This window comes from Giraffa tippelskirchi, chromosome 1 (genome assembly GCF_054371585.1).
Source record: "Giraffa tippelskirchi isolate mGirTip1 chromosome 1, T2T-mGirTip1v1.2.pri, whole genome shotgun sequence".
NCBI lineage: Eukaryota > Metazoa > Chordata > Mammalia > Artiodactyla > Giraffidae > Giraffa > Giraffa tippelskirchi.
This window is the reverse complement of record NC_137275.1, coordinates 182,588,914-182,606,620: the sequence shown is the minus strand read 5'-3', so window position 1 is coordinate 182,606,620 and position 17,707 is coordinate 182,588,914. Positions and strand designations below refer to the sequence as shown.

Here is a 17,707-nt window from a genome sequence, read left to right as displayed (position 1 = left end):
TCCTTTTAATGTCCGTGAGATCTGTAGTGATGTGCCCTCATTCACTTCTGATGTTAGTAATTCCTAATTATGCCAATTCTTTTATCCTTCTTTCTTTACCTCTATCTCATGGCAGTTAAGAAAAAGGAGACAAAAATGTACAAAGGAGATAGATTCTTAAATTCAAATTTCCTTTTAGCAAACCACAGTCATTTCCTGATTAATATTTTAGTAAACAAAAACTACATGGTGGTGATGGAGGTTATAAGATAATAACCCTTAATATATATGAGAGCTTTGAGACCATCTCTGGGGGGGCTTTTAGACCAAATAAGAGAAAGACAAACCCATTTGCTTTACAAAAGTTAATTAAAATATTATGGAGCATATGAGGCAGCATTAAAGAGTCTCTCTTCTAATGATTATTTAATTAGGTTAGATATCTTAGCTAGTATATGGCCTTTCAAGGATGTGACTGACATCTAGAATTGGTTTGGTTAGAAGTAACAGGACGTTATGAAGGTAACAGGACGTTATGAAGGTAACAGATTTTTTAAGTTAGTAGTGGATTAATATGTTAGGCTTGTATAATAATGGAATCATGCTTGGATTTGGTAATAAAAATATTTTTACCTTAAAACATAGTACTGAAGAATAAGAAGCTAGAAAACCTGATTTCATTCTAAAACTGAGTGAAGGTAGAAAATAGGAAACCAAAAGTTTCACTGAAGAACAGTTTTTCATTGAAGGCTGTTGACTTGTCAAAAAAAAGTCAAGTTCACATGTTTAATAGTGAAATAAAGTCATTTTTTGACATGTAGGAGATATTTGCTTCATATTCATATTCTGCATTGTAGGAATACATGGGCTACCAGAAGAACCTTGTAAATAAGAGAATTAAAAACTTTAGATTATGTAAGTGAAAACATTGGTGTTTAGTTCACTATATTATATTGTGTACTGTCTGTCTTTCCCATCTTAATTCCCCACTTATCTATGGGTTCTTAACTTTTTCTCCCAAATAAACTGCTTGTCTCAGGGATCTACTTTTGGCAGGAGCCCAAATGCAGATAAGCTATCATTTTCCTCTAAAATTTCCTTTATTTTGACATAACTGCTTGCATCCTCATGGTATCATATTACGTGTATTCATTGTTTCCTATGTGGGCTTCTCGGGCAACTCAGTGGTCAAGAATCTGCCTGCTGATGCAGGTTCAATCTCTGGGTCAGGAGTATCCCCTGGAGAAGGAAATGGCAACCCACTCCGTTATTCCTGCCTGGGAAATCCCTTGGACACAGGAGCCTGGTGGGCTACAGTCCGTGGGGTCACAAAGAGTTAGACATGATTGAGTGACTGAACTACAATTGTTTCCTGTACACGAGTTCTTGGGCTTGATTAGATTGAAATCAGGTTCAGTTTTAGGGGATTAAGATTACTTCATAAGTGCTGCTTTTTATTTCCTATTGCATTCTTTCAAGAAACATTAGTATATAGTTAACGCTGCTGTATGCTATAGATGAGAGTTGTTGTGAGGGGGAATCCTAAGAGTTCGCATCACAGGGAAAATACATATTTTGTTCATTTTGTTTCTACATGAGATCATGGATGTTTATTAAACTTTGATGATCATTTCATGAGTGTATACATTGAGTGATTATGCTTACCCGTTACACTTATATGGTGCTATGTGTCAATTATACCCCAAGAAAACAGGTAGAAAAAAGCAATATGTGGTTGTCCCACTTGTAGAGATGTTAAGATTGTTCAGTAACAGTGTCAATGCAGTTGTTTCACATTAAGATTAATTCAAAGCTTCCGGATAGCCTAGGCAAAAAGGGACTATGACTTACTGTGTAATACTCATTGCTCAGTGCCCAGCAGTTATCTAGGCTTCCTTGATGGCTAAGACAGTAAAGAATCCACCTGCAATGCAAGAGACATGGGTTTGATCCCTGGGTCAAGAAGATCCCCTGGAGAAGGGAATTGCTACCCACTCCAGTATTCTTGCTTGGAGGATTCCATGGACAGAGGAGCCTGGTGGGTTACAGTCCATGGGGTGGCAAAGAGTCAGACACAACTTAACGACTAACACTTTTTTTTTGCAGGAATTATGGTGACTCTTAAAATACTTAAGAGAAAATATTCTCTTTCTCTTTTTAAATATGAAAGTGAAATTGTTAAGTTTGATCTTGCCAGATATAATATAAATATCAATATAGTGTTATTCACATCTCTTTCCCCAGCACCTCGGACAGTGCCTAGCATGTAATAAATGACTCAGTGAAACATTTGTGGATTGAATGAGTGACCTAACAAAAGAATGTTTGGACCGCATGTTTGTAGACTCTCTTAAGGGCATATTCTTTCATAAGACATCCTGGGGAAGAATTACAGTTTAGCACAGGGAGGGCAGTCATAATTTTCTCTGGGCATATATGTATGAATATTTGTTCTGGACTGTTACTTGCCAGATCCAGTGCTAGGTACTAATCAGGAGATGGTGATGAATGGAACGTTCTCTCACACATTTCCCCCTGCCCCTGGTCCCAGAGGGTGTACAGAAAAGGAAGAAAACAATTCTCATTTTGAATTTTCTTCCAGTTCCTATCCTCTGTTGGTACTTTCATTTCTGGAAATCTGGGTTTTAGAGAGGTGGTGGTTTTATCAAAAAACCCTTTCCACACAAAGATAAGCTCATTCTCAGTCCTGAAGAATTGTTTGTAATAAGAGTATTCTCTGAAGGTCAGAGAAGTGCATTGTCTATTCCAGGTAAATTGATTTATCCATTTTTAGGATACAGTGAAGAACAAAACACAGATGACATCAATTTTTAATGGAAATTCTTGCATGATCAAATAACTAATATGTAAGAAAAAGTATGAATTACAGCATTTTTTTTCTTTTTATCTTCTTTGGTTGTTTTTACTGACAATTTGATTTAAGGGATTGTATTATTTATATTTGAATTCTTTGTTTTTGCATAGAATTTGTTTTCTCAAACATGTCTGCACCCACCATATTGTGAGTTATTTAATGAAGAAGGTTGTGACTGTTTTAGTGTTTCTTTATAAAAGCGGATTGGTTCTGGCTTGTCCAAAATGGGTTGCACTGATGTTATAGGAAGGTTGTATCTGAGCGAGTTAGGGGTTAGTAGCTTCCCAGTGCTATTCTATACTTAGGCCTGTTTTTCCCCTCTCTTTGAACTTGTGGTTCATTATAATGCTTCTGGGAATACTAACAGTGAGATGTGCCTTGATTGATACTCAGCTTCAAGGCTCTTACAGTGCCTGTCAGCCTCAGCTTATTTTCTCTGGGGATCTTTCATATCTCTTAGCTCCTGGCAGCTAACTGCAGACCTCTGTGTTTCTGTTGCCTGCCAGCTTAATGCAAAACTGAGAGTGAGAGCACTGGCCCCAGGGAGGAGAAGCACTCTGCTCCCGTGGCATTGGGACTTCGGGTGGGAGGCTGATTTGTCAATCTGGATCATAAATGGAAGGAACCTTGTGCCTGGTACATTACTTGTTTCTTGTAATAGGAGACACACAGGTGTCCTTGGTGGTGCCAGTAGTAAAGAACCTGCCTGCCAAAGCAGGAGACTTAAGAGACGCGGGTTCGATCCCTGGTTCGGGAAGATCCCCTGGAGGAGGAAATGGCAACCCATTCCAGTATTCTTGCCTTGAGAATCCTATGGACAGAGGAACCTGGTGGGCTACAGTCCATGGGGTCACACAGAGTTGGACATGACTGAAGCGACTTAGCACGCATAGGAGACACGTAGTTTGTGAAGGGCTTTGAGAATCTCCCAAAAGAAAGGCGGGTAAATGAAAGATTCAGCAAAAATACAAGAAGCTGTTACTGCAGAACTCCTTGCACATGTAATGGCAGTTGAGAACAGTAATGCCATAGAGAAGATACATCCTCTACTGAAGCTTCAATTTTTTGTGTAGAAGTATCTATTCAAGCAGAACATACTTTTAAAAATTAACATCAATGTAGATTTCTAATGAGATTTTAGTTCCCCGTTTCTCTAAAATTGGTAATTTGCATGTGAATACAAAATTCTCATGAATGAGCTTACTGTATTCATATTTGAGGGCCAAAAAATGTTGTACAGTTTAAAATGAATTTACATGCTTGTTTGCAGAGTCAAAACTTTTGTTCTCTAAGGCCATGGTACTTCAACTTTTATATGAACAGGAGTCACTTGGAGATCTTATAAAAATGGAGATTATGCTTCAGTAGGTGGGATGGGGCCTGCATTTCTCCCTAGCTCTTCCATGATGCCACTGCTGTTGGTTCAGGGACCACTATTTGAATGCAAAGTTTGAAGTCACTGGGCTATAAGACAAACTCACTCACTGGAAATACTTTCTGTTTTCTAAACTCATTTACTAAAATATTCTAATAAAACACAGTAAGGCCGAGGAAATGCTTTTGTGACTGTAAATCTTGCCAACAGAAATAATATTTAATAACCTCTTCTTCCTGGTATTAAACTGTATTAGCTTCTGGTTCTGAAAGTCCCAAATCATTTATTTTCATGACTGAATTTACAGCCTTAAAATTAAAATACAAGACATACTGGATTTTTATCCACTATTGTAGCAGAGCTGTTCGTAAGTGTGAGCATTCTCTGTGCTGAAGTGTCTGGAAGTCATGCCAGGGAATAGCTGAGGGAACTGGAAGAAGGTATTACTAGGGATTTGTGCAGCTCGAAGACAGCAATAGCGAGGGGTTTCTGTAGTGACTAGAAAGATCACTTCTGAGCGTTCTTCTAAATCTGAGTGTGTGTGTCATCACCTAGTGTTGTGCTTTTCATCATTACATTATTAAAAACAAATTTTAAAATAGACTTATTTGATAACCTTGTTTTCCTTCAACATGTTAAAAATATTTATTGACTATTCCCATTTGTGAACCCCTTTTCCTTGGTTCTCACTTCTAACACCCTACCTCTGAATTCTCAGTTTATTACCACGATCTGCCCATTCATTCACTTAGTACATATATGAGTAATCATTATGTACTGGTAGGTACTGTAGTAGGTGATGTGTGGGGTACAAAATGGAATAAGGTACAATCTCTACTTTCAAGGTACTGAAAGCCTCCTAACAGGAGGTAAGGTAGGACAAATCTGTGTGAAAAATTAATATGTTAACACCCTAAGAAAGTGCTCTGGAGCTTCAGAGGAGAGAGAAATTAATTACTCTTGTCTGGGATCATCAGCAAAGTCTTCATAGAAAAGATAGCATTTGCACTGGGTCTTGAAAACTAAATGCTTTCCTAGCTGTTTCAAGCAGAGGAAACTACATGTGCAAAGGATGGAAGCAAGAGACTAAGATGTCACATTTTAGGAGTTGCAAATACTGAAGACCCTTTGCATTCTTGGATTTGTAGCTTAGAGGATTTGGACCATTTGTGAATGATCCTTGAACAGTAATATAATAATTTTTCTAAGTTATTAATTTTACTCCCTTCCTAAGAACCCAGTGTTTCAAGTCAGTGCCTAAGGCTAGTGATTGGTTTAGCTTAGCATTCATATCTTGGTCCATCTTTATTTTTCCCTATTCATCTCTCATTCCACTCTCATTTTACCACATGTTATATGGGAGGACATTATTAATGCTTATTAATAGTTTAGGATTTGTGAAGAGATAGTTACAGGTGCTCCCAATTACCAAGAGTCTACTACAAATAGGCTGACCATATATAATATATAATTTATTGCCCAAACTGGGACCCTTCTGAAAGAGAGTGGTGCTATTAATAATATTCCAGGGCAAAAAGCATATACTGGGTTTGTCTCAAGCAACCTAGAGTATATGACCAACTAGAACGTGTGGTCACTGTTAACTATACTTCATGTTACCTGGAGTATAGAATATGAATAGGAAGCAGTACGATGTGATTTAGGAATGCTAGTGTGGGTACTTTGTGAATGGTCCTAAATGCAAGCTAAGGAGTTAGGCTTTTATGCTGTAGACAGTGAAAAAACATTGGAGATTTTTTTTTTTAGGGGCAGAGGAATCGATATATGCAAAGCAGAATGCACAAAGATTAGTCTGGACTCTGTGGTAGGTTGGATTGAAGGGAGATATTGATTCAGGAAGTGTCATTTAAGGCTCTTTTCAAATGGTAACCACTCAAGTGGTCTTAATGTACTAGGAAAATGTATTTATTTATTTTAAAAATTACGCTGAGAATTTTAATAATTCACTTCCAACATGTGTTATTATTGATGTTAGTTGTACTTCTAAAGAAGATCCTGTAGGGTTGACATCTTGTTCAGTTTATGTTTTTTTCGAAAGAGGAATTGCATTGGGGCTTAGCAGTGAGTGCCAGAGCATTTTATACGTGTTAGTATTATAGCATGTTTACATGTTAACACTGTAACAGTAAGTTTGACCTCACATTGAGAGAAGGTAAATAATAAATCTTCCCAAGATTTATTTCTAAAATACTTTTTTAAAATCATGTAACTAACTTTTCGTTGTATCTTTTTAAAAATTGATATCTAATCTACACAGAATTTTAATTTTGCAGTAACTTCCATTTCCCTAACCTACATTTTTCCTTTTTCTGTGCTTGCAGAGCAGGTTTGGCTTTGCAGGGGGAAAAAAAGACATTTTCTGCCAGGAAAACCAGCCAAAGCAATATGGAAGAAGGAATTAATCTTTGAAGGACTGATTATGCAGTAGTGGAAAAGAGAAAAGTAACTGGCTACTGAGTGGCTTAAAAATTGCTTTGGAAATACAGCTGGTGCACTGGTTTTACCAGCCAGTTAGGTGGTCATAAAGAGTACAGAGACATTAAAGGAAAGGCAAGATTTTAGCTTTTTTAGTTCCCAAAGATATCTCAGTATTTAAAAACCATCTAATGAAGAAAATATTCTTTACTTGCTGAAGAAGAATCTCCTATTTATTAATTTAAAAAAATTTTAGACAGTTTGAGAGGTTACTTTCCATTTACAGTTACTGCAAAATACTGGCTGTGTTTCCTGTGTTGTACAATATGTCCTTGAACTTGCTTAAGCTTGAGCTTACAACCAATATAAGATGATTGGCAATGCTTCTTAATTTTCTTGGCAAGAAAATGAGCTAATGAACTGGAGAGAATGACGAATTTGTAAAATATTTCAGAAATTTGTGTCTGTATATTTACATATGTTGTAATATTTCATCATCAGAGGCTAAATTCTCCAGACTATTAAGATCTAGTGAAGATTTCTATGTAGGCTTTTGTTGCTTCTTTAAGAAAAAATTAAAAGTTAACTTCAAGTGTAAATTTTAAAAAGTGATTTCCCTCCTTCCTTCCTGATTTAGAGCTACTAGTTTATATTTTACTTAAGCACTATAGCATTTGACACATAAAGATGTTTCCCCAAGAGAATCTTGTTTCTGCCCATGGCTGACATGAAAAGAAACAATTTGTAGGACTAGTGGTGCTTGCTAACAATTCAAATAAACAACCTGTCTTTCCCTTCATACTGTGTATTAATTAATAGAAATGTTAATGATAAATTGCCTCCTTTACACCCTGCAGTGAGGAAAGATTACTGGGTCAGAGACAGTGTTTTTGCTTTGGGCTCCCTTAAACACAGCTGTTAGCGGAATCTGTCTTAGCAGTTGCATGCTCATTAGCACTATGTTTCTTATGTAATAGTTATCTATTTAATACAGCCAAATTGATAGTGCCTAATTTTTGTCACTGTCTAGCTTGTAAAAGCAATTAAGTTTAGAATATGCTTCTTTGTAAACATGTGTTTTGATAGGCAATGACTAACTTCAAAAATGGGCTTCCTTGGCTTATACAGCTGAAGATCATGATCATATCTGTATGAATCACTTTTTTCTCCACTCCTTACCACCACCACTAGTTTGAGAGCTCCTGAGATACAGCATGCATGCTATGCCTTATGCTTTTGTGCCCTCAGTACCTAGCAGACACTGTCAATGACTGTTGAGTTATTTAATGACTTGACTTTGATAATGACCAGCTTTGTTGCTTTATGATATTTTTATGTGATTTTTAATTTTTTTCAACATACAATCCATTCTAAAATCTTGCTGTATCAATACTGTTGTTAGAAACAAGACAACAGATCCCAAGTAGAGTTACTTATGCTAAGCTCCACATCACCAAACCATGGCTTCACTTAATTGCAGTTGAGGCTCTTCCAGAAATGAACTCTAAACCAGTCAATCAGGAGTCACCTGATCAGCAATTGTTAGGTGATCTGCCAGATAGACCCCCTGCCATCCTCTAAAGGAAAGTAAATTTGCAATAACCAACCCAACTTTTTTTCCCTTTGCCTAGTATAATGTCCTTGTGCCTTCTCCCCTCTGCCTATAAAAGTCTTTCATTTTGTACAGCTCCTTGAAGCTCTTTTCTGTCTGCTAGATTGGATGCTATATGATTCAAATTTATTTCTGCTAAAATAAACCCTTAAACATTTTAATGTGCCTCAGTTTATCTTGAGAAAGTTCATATAGTTGTCTAGAGCTAGTCATACATTGATGTGGGAAAAGATTTGTTAATTGGGGTATGGGTAGTAAGCAACGAATAGTGAGGGAAATCTGAGCTTTCCAGTTGATTTTCAAGGTATTGAAAATAGTGAAATTAGTATAAAAATAAAATATTCGGGGAATTTAAATTATCTGGCTTGCTTTCAGGAGGGTTAATTTATTGGTTGCTAACAGAAGTCATGTCAGCTATTGACTACTGTTATGGTAACTTGAAAATAAGACTAGTGTTATCCTCAGGCTTTTCTAAGGAAAGAATATGTAGAATTTATAGAAGTATTTCAAATAATTATGGGCTTATTTAGCTACATCAATATGTATCTTTATATTACTTAGAAATTGAGTTGTTGGTGAGTTATAAAATTTTAAATTGTAACTGTTGTGAGTACCAAAAGCATCCATGAAATGAGTGGGGAGAAGAATGTCTTTGGTACCTTGATCAGGGTCTAATGTTAGTTGTCATTTGATAAAGAGCAGTGGTTCAGTGAATGGATTTCCATACATAAACAGGATTGAACAAAAAGCTGTCCAGATATCAAATGGAAGCAATTTAAATATCCATTGACAGAGGAATGGATAAAGATGTGGTACATGTATACAATGGAATATTACTCAGCCATGAAAAAGAATGAAGCAGTGCCAATTGCAGCAACATGGATGGACCTAGAGATTGTCACACTAAGTAAAGTAAGTCAGACAGAGAAAGATGAAGATCATATGGTATCACTTATATGTGAAACCTAAAATGGTACAAATGGAACTTATTTACAAAACAGAAATAGAGTCACAGATGTAGAAAACAAACTTATGGTTACCAGGAGGGTGGGGGAAGATAATTGGGAGATTGGGGTTGACATATACATACTCAGTTCAGTTCAGTTCAGTCGCTCAGTCGTGTCTGACTTGTTGCGACCCCATGAATCACAGCACGCCAGGCCTCCCTGTCCATCACCAACTCCTGGAGTCTGCCCAAACCCATATCTATCGAGTCGGTGATGCCATCCAGCCATCTCATCCTCTGTCATCCCCTTCTCCTCCTGCCCCCAATCCTTCCCAGCATCAGGGTCTTTTCCCATGAGTCAGCTCTTCGCATGAGGTGGCCAAAGTATTGGAGTTTCAGCTTCAACATCAGTCCTTCCAATGAACATCCAGGACTGATCTCCTTTAGGATGGATTGTTGGATCTCCTTGCAGTCCAAGAGACTCTCAAGAGTCTTCTCCAACACCACAGCTCAAAAGCATCAATTTTTCGGCACTCAGCTTTCTTCACCGTCCAACTCTCACATCCATACATGACTACTAGAAAAACCATACCTTGACTAGACGGACCTTTGTTGGCAGAGTAATGTCTCTGCTTTTAAATATGCTATCGAGGTTGGTCATAACCTTCCTTCCAAGGAGTAAGCGTCTTTTAATTTCATGGCTGCAATCACCATCTGCAGTGATTTTGGAGCCCCAAAAAATAAAGTCTGACACTGTTTGCACTGTTTTCCCATCTATTTGCCATGAAGTGATGGGACCAGATGCCATGATCTTAGTTTTCTGAATGTTGAGCTTTAAGCCAACTTTTTCACTCTCCTCTTTCACTTTCATCAAGAGGCGCTTTAGTTCTTCATTTTCTGCCAAAAGGGTGGTGTCATCTGCATATCTGAGGTTATTGATATTTCTCCCGGCAATCTTGATTCCCGCTTGTGTTTCTTCCAGCCCAGCATTTCTCGTGATGTACTCTGCATATAAGTTAAATAAGCAAGGTGACAATATACAGCCTTGACGTACTCCTTTTCCTATTTGGAACCAGTCTGTTGTTCCGTGTCCAGTTCTAACTGTTGCTTCCTGACCTGCATACAGGTTTCTCAAGAGACAGGTCAGATGGTCTGGTATTCCCCTCTCTTTCAGAATTTTCCACAGTTTATTGTGATCACACAGTCAAAGGCTTTGTCATAGTCAATAAAGCAGAAATAGATGTTTTTCTGGAACTCTCTTGCTTTTTCGATGATCCAGCGGATAGTGGCAATTTGATCTCTGGTTCCTCTGCCTTTTCTAAAACCATCTTGAACATCTGGAAGTTCACCGTTCATGTATTGTTGAAGCCTGGCTTGGAGAATTTTGAGCATTACTTTACTAGCGTGTGATATGAGTGCAATTGTGCGGTAGTTTGAGCATTCTTTGGCATTGCCTTTCTTTGTCATTATTACTATATATGTAAAATAGATAACTAAGGGAATTTCCTGCTGGTACAGTGGTTAGGATGCTCCACTTCCACTGCAGGGGACATGGGTTTGATCTCTGATGAGGAAACTAAGAATCCCACATGCCACACTGCATGGCCAAAAAAACCAAAAAAGAATTGGAAAAAAAAAAAAATAGATAACAAATAAGTACCTAATGCATAGCACAGGGAACTCTACTCAATACTCTGTAATGGCTTATATGGAAAAAGAATCTGAAACAGGGAAAGACTAGAGATCTCTTCAAGAAAATTGGAGATATCAAGGTAATAAATAATTCATGCAAGGATAGGCATGGTAAAGAAGAGAAATGTTAAGGACCTAACAGAAGCAAAAGAGATTAAGAAAAAATGATAAGAATACACAGAAGAACTATGCAAAAAAGGTCTTAATGATAACTGGATAACCATGATGGTGTGGTCACTCACCTTGAGCCAGACATCCTGGAGTATGAAGTCAAGTGGGCCTTAGGAAGCATTACTACGAACAAAGCTAGTGGAGGTGATGGAATTCAAGCTGAGCTATTTCAAATCCTAAAAGATGATGCTGTTACAGTGTTACCCTCAGTACATCAGCAAATTTGGAAAATTCAGCAGTAGCCACAGGACTGGAAAAAGGCAGTTTACATTCCAATGCTGAAGAATGTTCAGAGCATGTGAAATGAGCATTCACATGCTAGCAAGGTTATGCTCAAGATCCTTCAAGCTAGGTTTTTGCAGTACGTGCACCAAGAACTTCCAGATGTATAAGCTGATTTCAAGGAGGCAGAGGAACCAGAAATCAAATTGCCAACAATTCGTTGGATCATGGAGAAAGCCAGGAAGTTCCAGAAAAACATCTACATCTGCTTCATTGACTACACTAAAGTCTTTGACTGTGTGGATCACAACAAACTGTGGAAAATTATTAAAGAGGTGGAAATACCAGACCACCTTCCCTGCCTCCTAAGAAACCTGTATGCAGGTCAAGAAGCAACAGTTAGAACCAGACATGGAACAACAGACTGGTTCAAAATTGGGAAAGGAGTATGTCAAGACTATTTATTGTCAATCCTGCTTATTTAACTTATATGCAGAGTACATCATGCAAAATGCTAGGGTGGATGAAGCTTAAGCTGGAATTAAGACTGTCGGGAGGAATATCAACAACCTCAAATATGCAGATGGTATCACTCTAAAGGCAGAAAGTGAAGAGGAACTAAAGGGCCTCTTGATGAGAGTGAAAGAAGAGAGTGAAAAAGCTGGCTTAAAACTCAACATTCAGAAAACTAAGATTGTCGCATCTGGTCCCATCACTTCATGCCAAATAGATGGGGGAAAAAATGAAAGCAGTGACAGATTTAATTATTTTGGGCTCCAGAATCATTGTGGATGGTTACGGCAGCCATGAAATTAAAAGACACTTTCTCCTTGAAAAGAAAACTATTACAAACCTAGACAGTATATTAAAAAACAGAGACATCACTTTGCCAACAAAGTTCCATATAGTCAAAACTGTGGTTTTTCCAGTAGTTATGTATGTTTGTGAGATAAAGAAGGCGAAGTGCCAAAAAATTGATGCTTTCAAATTGTGGTGCTGGACCAATACAGTATACTAACGCATATATATGGAATTTAGAAGGATAATAACAATAACCCTATATGTGACACAGAAAAAGAGACAGAGATGTATAAAACAGTCTTTTGGACTCTGTGGGAGAAGGCGAGGGTGGGATGATCTGAGAGAATAGCACTGAAATATGTATATTATCATATGTGAAACAGATCACCAGTCCAGGTTCGATGCATGAGACAGGTGCCCAGGGCTGGTGCACTGGGATGACCCAGAGGGATGGGATGGGGAGGGAGGGGGGAGGGGGGTGGGAGGGGGGTTCAGGACGGGGAACACATGGAAACCCATGGCTGATCATGTCAATGTATGGCAAAAACCACTACAATATTGTAAAGTAATTAGCCTCCAACTAAAATAAATAAATCAATTTAAAAAAAAATTGTGGTGCTGGAGAAGACTCCTGAGAGTCCCTTGGACTGCAAGGAGATCAAACTGGTCAATCCTAAAGGAAATCAGTCCTGAATACTCATTGGAAAGACTGATGCACATCAACATGCACAGTCCTCTGTTTGTACTTTTGGGCCGTATGTAATGTTTCAAACTTTTTCTTACAGCTTGCTGCCAAAGTAGATGTGTGTCTCTTTTTGAAATCAAATACTCAGTTTCTCCCTTTATCCTCTATGCTGATGTTTATATGTATTCATTCCTTGGTTGAGTTTATTTTTCATGGCCTTGTTCACCAATCCCACCAAATATGATGCTGAAACATCTCTCTTTCACTCATTGTATATTATCAAATTACTTATTGCATTTGAGACCATACCTGATTTATTTGATTTTGTCTTTGTTACTTAATGCTTGTTTCTCCATTAGACAGTAAATTTTCTGAGTGCAGAAACAAAGAAAAAAACACATAGTGTATTAAAGATGGAACCTAAAAATGAAGTACACTAAACATTACTTTTTAAATAATACAACTTTTTAAAATAAGTAAGCAGTTGTTAGTTTAGTTTAAAATCATGCCTTTTCTTTGTTTTGTAGATGGCAATCTGAAATTTTCTTTGAATTTAGTGTCTTAGACACGTGAAAGTGGACACACTTATTTTACCTACTGTTACTCTCTTCTGTATTAGCCTCTCACCTTCACATTGTTACCATCTGCATGTGAAGACCAGGCAAGAAGGGCTTTTGGTTAACAATTTGAAAAGTCTTTCTTGAATTCTTCTTTTCAGTATTTTGTTCTATCTTAGAAGCATGTGGGTTAGAATCGGGAAACTTAGCCTTGGTTTTATATTCTTTCAAGACTGTTAATAATCTGGCAAAATTTTTCTAGTGGCAGCAGAGATAAAGTTGTTGAGAATATTAATTTAAAAGAGTGAGTACATTTTTAATTTTGAAAATTGTTTAGAAACAGTTTCTTTTATGTATTTAGAAAGAAGTATAGGAAATCTGTTAAACCCTGTTTCCAGGCTTGAGAAGTTGTACTGCTCCTATTTCAGTGACCCATGAAGAGTTAAGAGTAGATAATGAAGATTAAAACCAACTGGTAATTTTGTAACTAGTGGAACCAGCTTAGTTCGTAAATTTTCTTTTTAGACTTTTAGCATCATTTGCCTTTTGTAGAAACATTTATTAATTTCACGTTTTTTAAATTTCCAGGTAACTTGGGTTTTTACTCCTGTAACAGCCGAAATAACAAGTCTTGATACAGAGAATATAGATGACATTTTAAGTAAGTACCTTGATATTTTTAAAGTATACTTTCTTTTCTATTAAGAATTATTTTATATACAAAAACAAAATAATATCTCAGTTACCTAAAACAGTTGAGGAGCCAGCATTCTGATTAATTCCATGGTGTCTCTGTGTGTGTGTGTATGTGTGTGTGTGCATATGTATTTAACTAAGCACTTTTCATTTTAGTTTTTAGTAAAATTTCTTAAAATGTTTAAGTCTGCTTTCCTGTGTTACAGGTAAACTTTTAGTCTTGTTTTGTTTCTTTGCCTTTTCATAAAATACCACTCTTAGTGTATTTTGTTGCTTAAAGACCAACAGTTTCCACTGTGCAGTATTATGTTAATGACCTTAGGACACAGTCTACAGTTTTTTTGTATGTGTCTTTTTTAGTTTTTAACTATATCACATACTCTGAGCTCTTTTTTGTCATTGATCCAATTAAGTTTAGTGTTTTTGCTTGTTTGCTGACAATGTGATTGTAGAGTCAATTAATTTGGGGGAAGACATTTCTTCTTGTTTTTAAAAGAAGTAGAGAGAAGGTGAAGACGTGGTTAATAGGAAAATCACAACTTAGGAGATTTAAGAAAATGTACTGTGGATAAATGGTGTCTTTTTTTTTTTTTTAAGCATTTCACTCACTGGTTTGAGCAAAACTAAAAATAATGAGAGATAAAAGGGTTATTCACTGACCATCATATGTTGTTTTGTGTCCTTGGAACTGGTTTTAAACGCTAGAAAGTCTATTCCCACATTGTGGGATTTCTTGGGGGAAACTTTAGCCTGTATCAGTGTCACATGGAGGACTTATTAATATCAGTATTGATAGGCCTGCCCCCAGTTTCTGATAGAAATCGCTAGACCCAACCTAAGAATTTGCATTTCTACAAGTTCCTGTGTGATGCTGGTGCTTCTGGTCCCAGGAATCACAGTTCAAGAATCACACTGCATTAGTGAATAGTACGTGGATAAAAAGTGCTTCAAAGATATTAAATAAGAAAGGAAAAAGAGAATTGAAACTCACAAATCATCTTCACTCCTTTCATCTTTCACATTCTAGAATATATTTGTGGGTATGATTTGTGTGTGTGTGTTTGTGTGCGTGCAGTTTACTGAGTACTGAGTTTTTGCTAGATTTAGGCAAAAGGAACAGATATCTTTCTTCTGTCTTCACATCTGGATATGCAAATAATACCGAGTTATATTTTGCACCAGAGAATACATGTTAAACGGGTAGGAACCAGAAAAGGTACATCTTATGCAACACTGTTATTTGTAGATTACTTGTTGCTACTAGGTGGCATCTGAGTTTTAGAAATAGCTTAGTTATACAAGTCTGTTCTCTAAAATAGGATTTTATTGGTTGGCGAAAAAGTTTGTTTGGGTTTTTCGGTAACATCTTAAGGAAAAACCAAATGAACTTTTTGGCCAATGCAATATTTGCAGAGCTAATTCCCAGTTATTCATGAATATGGAAGGTCAAAAAATGGGTTAATAAAATCCAGATCACTCCACGTCACTTTTTATGAGAGTAGGCTATTTAGTAGCTTACTTGCCTGATCTGGGCTTGATTCTCTGTTTATTTTATATTCATTCAGTGACAGTATTAAGATGGAGGATGTAGAGAAAAGGAATAGGGTCTCCCACAAATTATGTAAGCCATTTTTGATGCTATGTACAGGTTTCTAAGTGAGAGATAACTTAATAGTTACTGTGTATTTTTAGTGAGCCTTTAAAATAGAAAAGGTTATGATGAAAACCATTATCTTGAATTATGTCATAATTATGTAGACACAAGTAACTTAGGTTGTTTGGTTTTGTTTTTCAATTTCAGACAATGCTGATGTTGCTTTAGTAAATTTTTATGCTGATTGGTAAGTAGTATCTTATTTTGGGGGGGAGGGGTGCATCATTAAGGGTTTTGGGGTTATTTTGTTTTTTGCTTTTAACTTTCTAGAGGTTATCTTTCTTTGCTAGAAAGGACTAAGTAGGGAAGCCTCTTTCTTCTGTGAGACAATGCTCCATAAACAAAATCATAATTCAGGTTCATTCATTCACAGATGAAGCAACTTAATTTGGTGAGCATTTGTTTTAAGAGAGAAAATATACCTGATTCCATCATCCCACATTTTAAAATAAAAGCAGGTTACAGAATAACTCAGATTTCTCTCTTACTCAGTCTGTCTGTCTCTCTTTGTCTCTCAGTCTCTCACTCACACATGCACACACACACATACATATTGCAGTTCTCTATTTTTCCTTACTGAGGAAGTAGGGCAGTGTTTGGAGGTGAGGATATGGGTGTGGCAGATTTAGAAGGAAAAATAATGTTGATATTTTATAACACATACCATCTACTACTACTTCTAGGAAGCCATTTACTCCTTTCCCTGTCTGAATCGGATTCTGTCTTGTGTGTTCATATAGTTCCCTATGCCCCACATTTCTTTTCTTACTACATTGTTTTGTCTTCAATCTCTGTTCCAGCAAACCAATTTTGAGGGCAGAGATAAAGTTTTTCTTAGTTTTCCCAGCATTGAGCACAAGGGCACAGTATATTGCAGATGTTAAAGAATGTGGCATGGGGATAGGAAGAGGGGCGCTTCAGCTGGAGAGAAGTTTGAAACAACTCACATCATCCTTATTCCTAGACAGTCTGTATCTTCTATGACCCTTTTAGGCTTACCACCTAGCAGGTGCCTCTACCCCTACTTCAGGCCACACATAGTTCTGCAGTTTACCTAGATATCTACTAACAGTCTTAGTTTATTTCCTCTGCTTCTGGTCTTATATGTCTCCATTCTTTTCTCTACAAAGTAAGCCAGAGTAGTCTTTCCTAAAGTGCAGATTAGATTAGTTTACACCTCATCTTAAAAACCTTAAATGCTTTCCATTACTTTTGGGTAACTCCCTTACCTTGACCTGGAAGGCCCCTGGTGACCCGGTTCCTTCCTACCTCTGCCGCTCTATCTCTTGCCTCTCTCCATTCCCACACTCTGTTCTGTTATGCTTCTGTAATATTCTATATTCTTTCATCACTGACCTTTAATCATGGTATTTCTCTGTCTGAATGGATCTCTCTTCTCTCACCCACTTGTTTATTTACTTCATTAAGTCTGAACCATCCTTCAAGTCTTAAATTAGATGCCATTTTCTCCAGGCCACCTTCCTACATCATACCCCTACCCCTACTCTCAAGTACAGTTAGGAACCCTTTCTATATCTGCTCATAACCCTGCATACTTATCCAATCATAACACTTGTGTGCCATGGTTTAGTTGGTGCCTCCCTCCTATATCATTAGCTTTGTGAAAAGTTACCATATCTATCTTTTTTTTCAACATGAATCACCAAGCACTTTGCATGACAGTTGATAGATAAGTGCATGATAAATATTTACCGGATCAACAATGTGTAGTATCCACATTTGAAGAACTTCAGTAGAATGTTGAAGATATACAGAGAAAAATACCATTTATAAAATGTACAACAGAAGATAGCAGTTTCCAAAGTAAATTAGGATTGTCCAGATGTAACATTAGCCACAGAATGTGGTAGAAAATTATTGAATTCAGTCCATTTTAAAAGTAAACAGATCCAGAGGAATATTTTGCCATACTTACATGACTAGACTGTGGCAAAGTTAAAACTGTTGGGTTGGCCAAAAAGTTCATTCGGGTTTTTTCCATAAGA

General features: G+C 37.0%; 1 protein-coding gene across 5 annotated transcripts in view; it reads left to right on the top strand.

Moving 5' to 3' along the window:
* ERP44 (endoplasmic reticulum protein 44) overlaps positions 1-17,707 on the top strand; it is an 81,558-nt gene that overhangs the window by 20,176 nt on the left and 43,675 nt on the right. For 3 of the 5 annotated variants that reach the window (XM_081512447.1, XM_081512456.1, XM_081512466.1), the window contains exons 2-3: positions 13,940-14,012; positions 15,849-15,888. In XM_081512447.1, the coding sequence (XP_081368573.1) occupies positions 13,940-14,012; positions 15,849-15,888 (113 nt within the window). Of the gene's footprint in view, positions 1-13,939; positions 14,036-15,848; positions 15,889-17,707 lie in introns of all 5 variants that reach the window. The other 2 variants (XM_081512484.1, XM_081512473.1) reach the window with 1 other exon arrangement.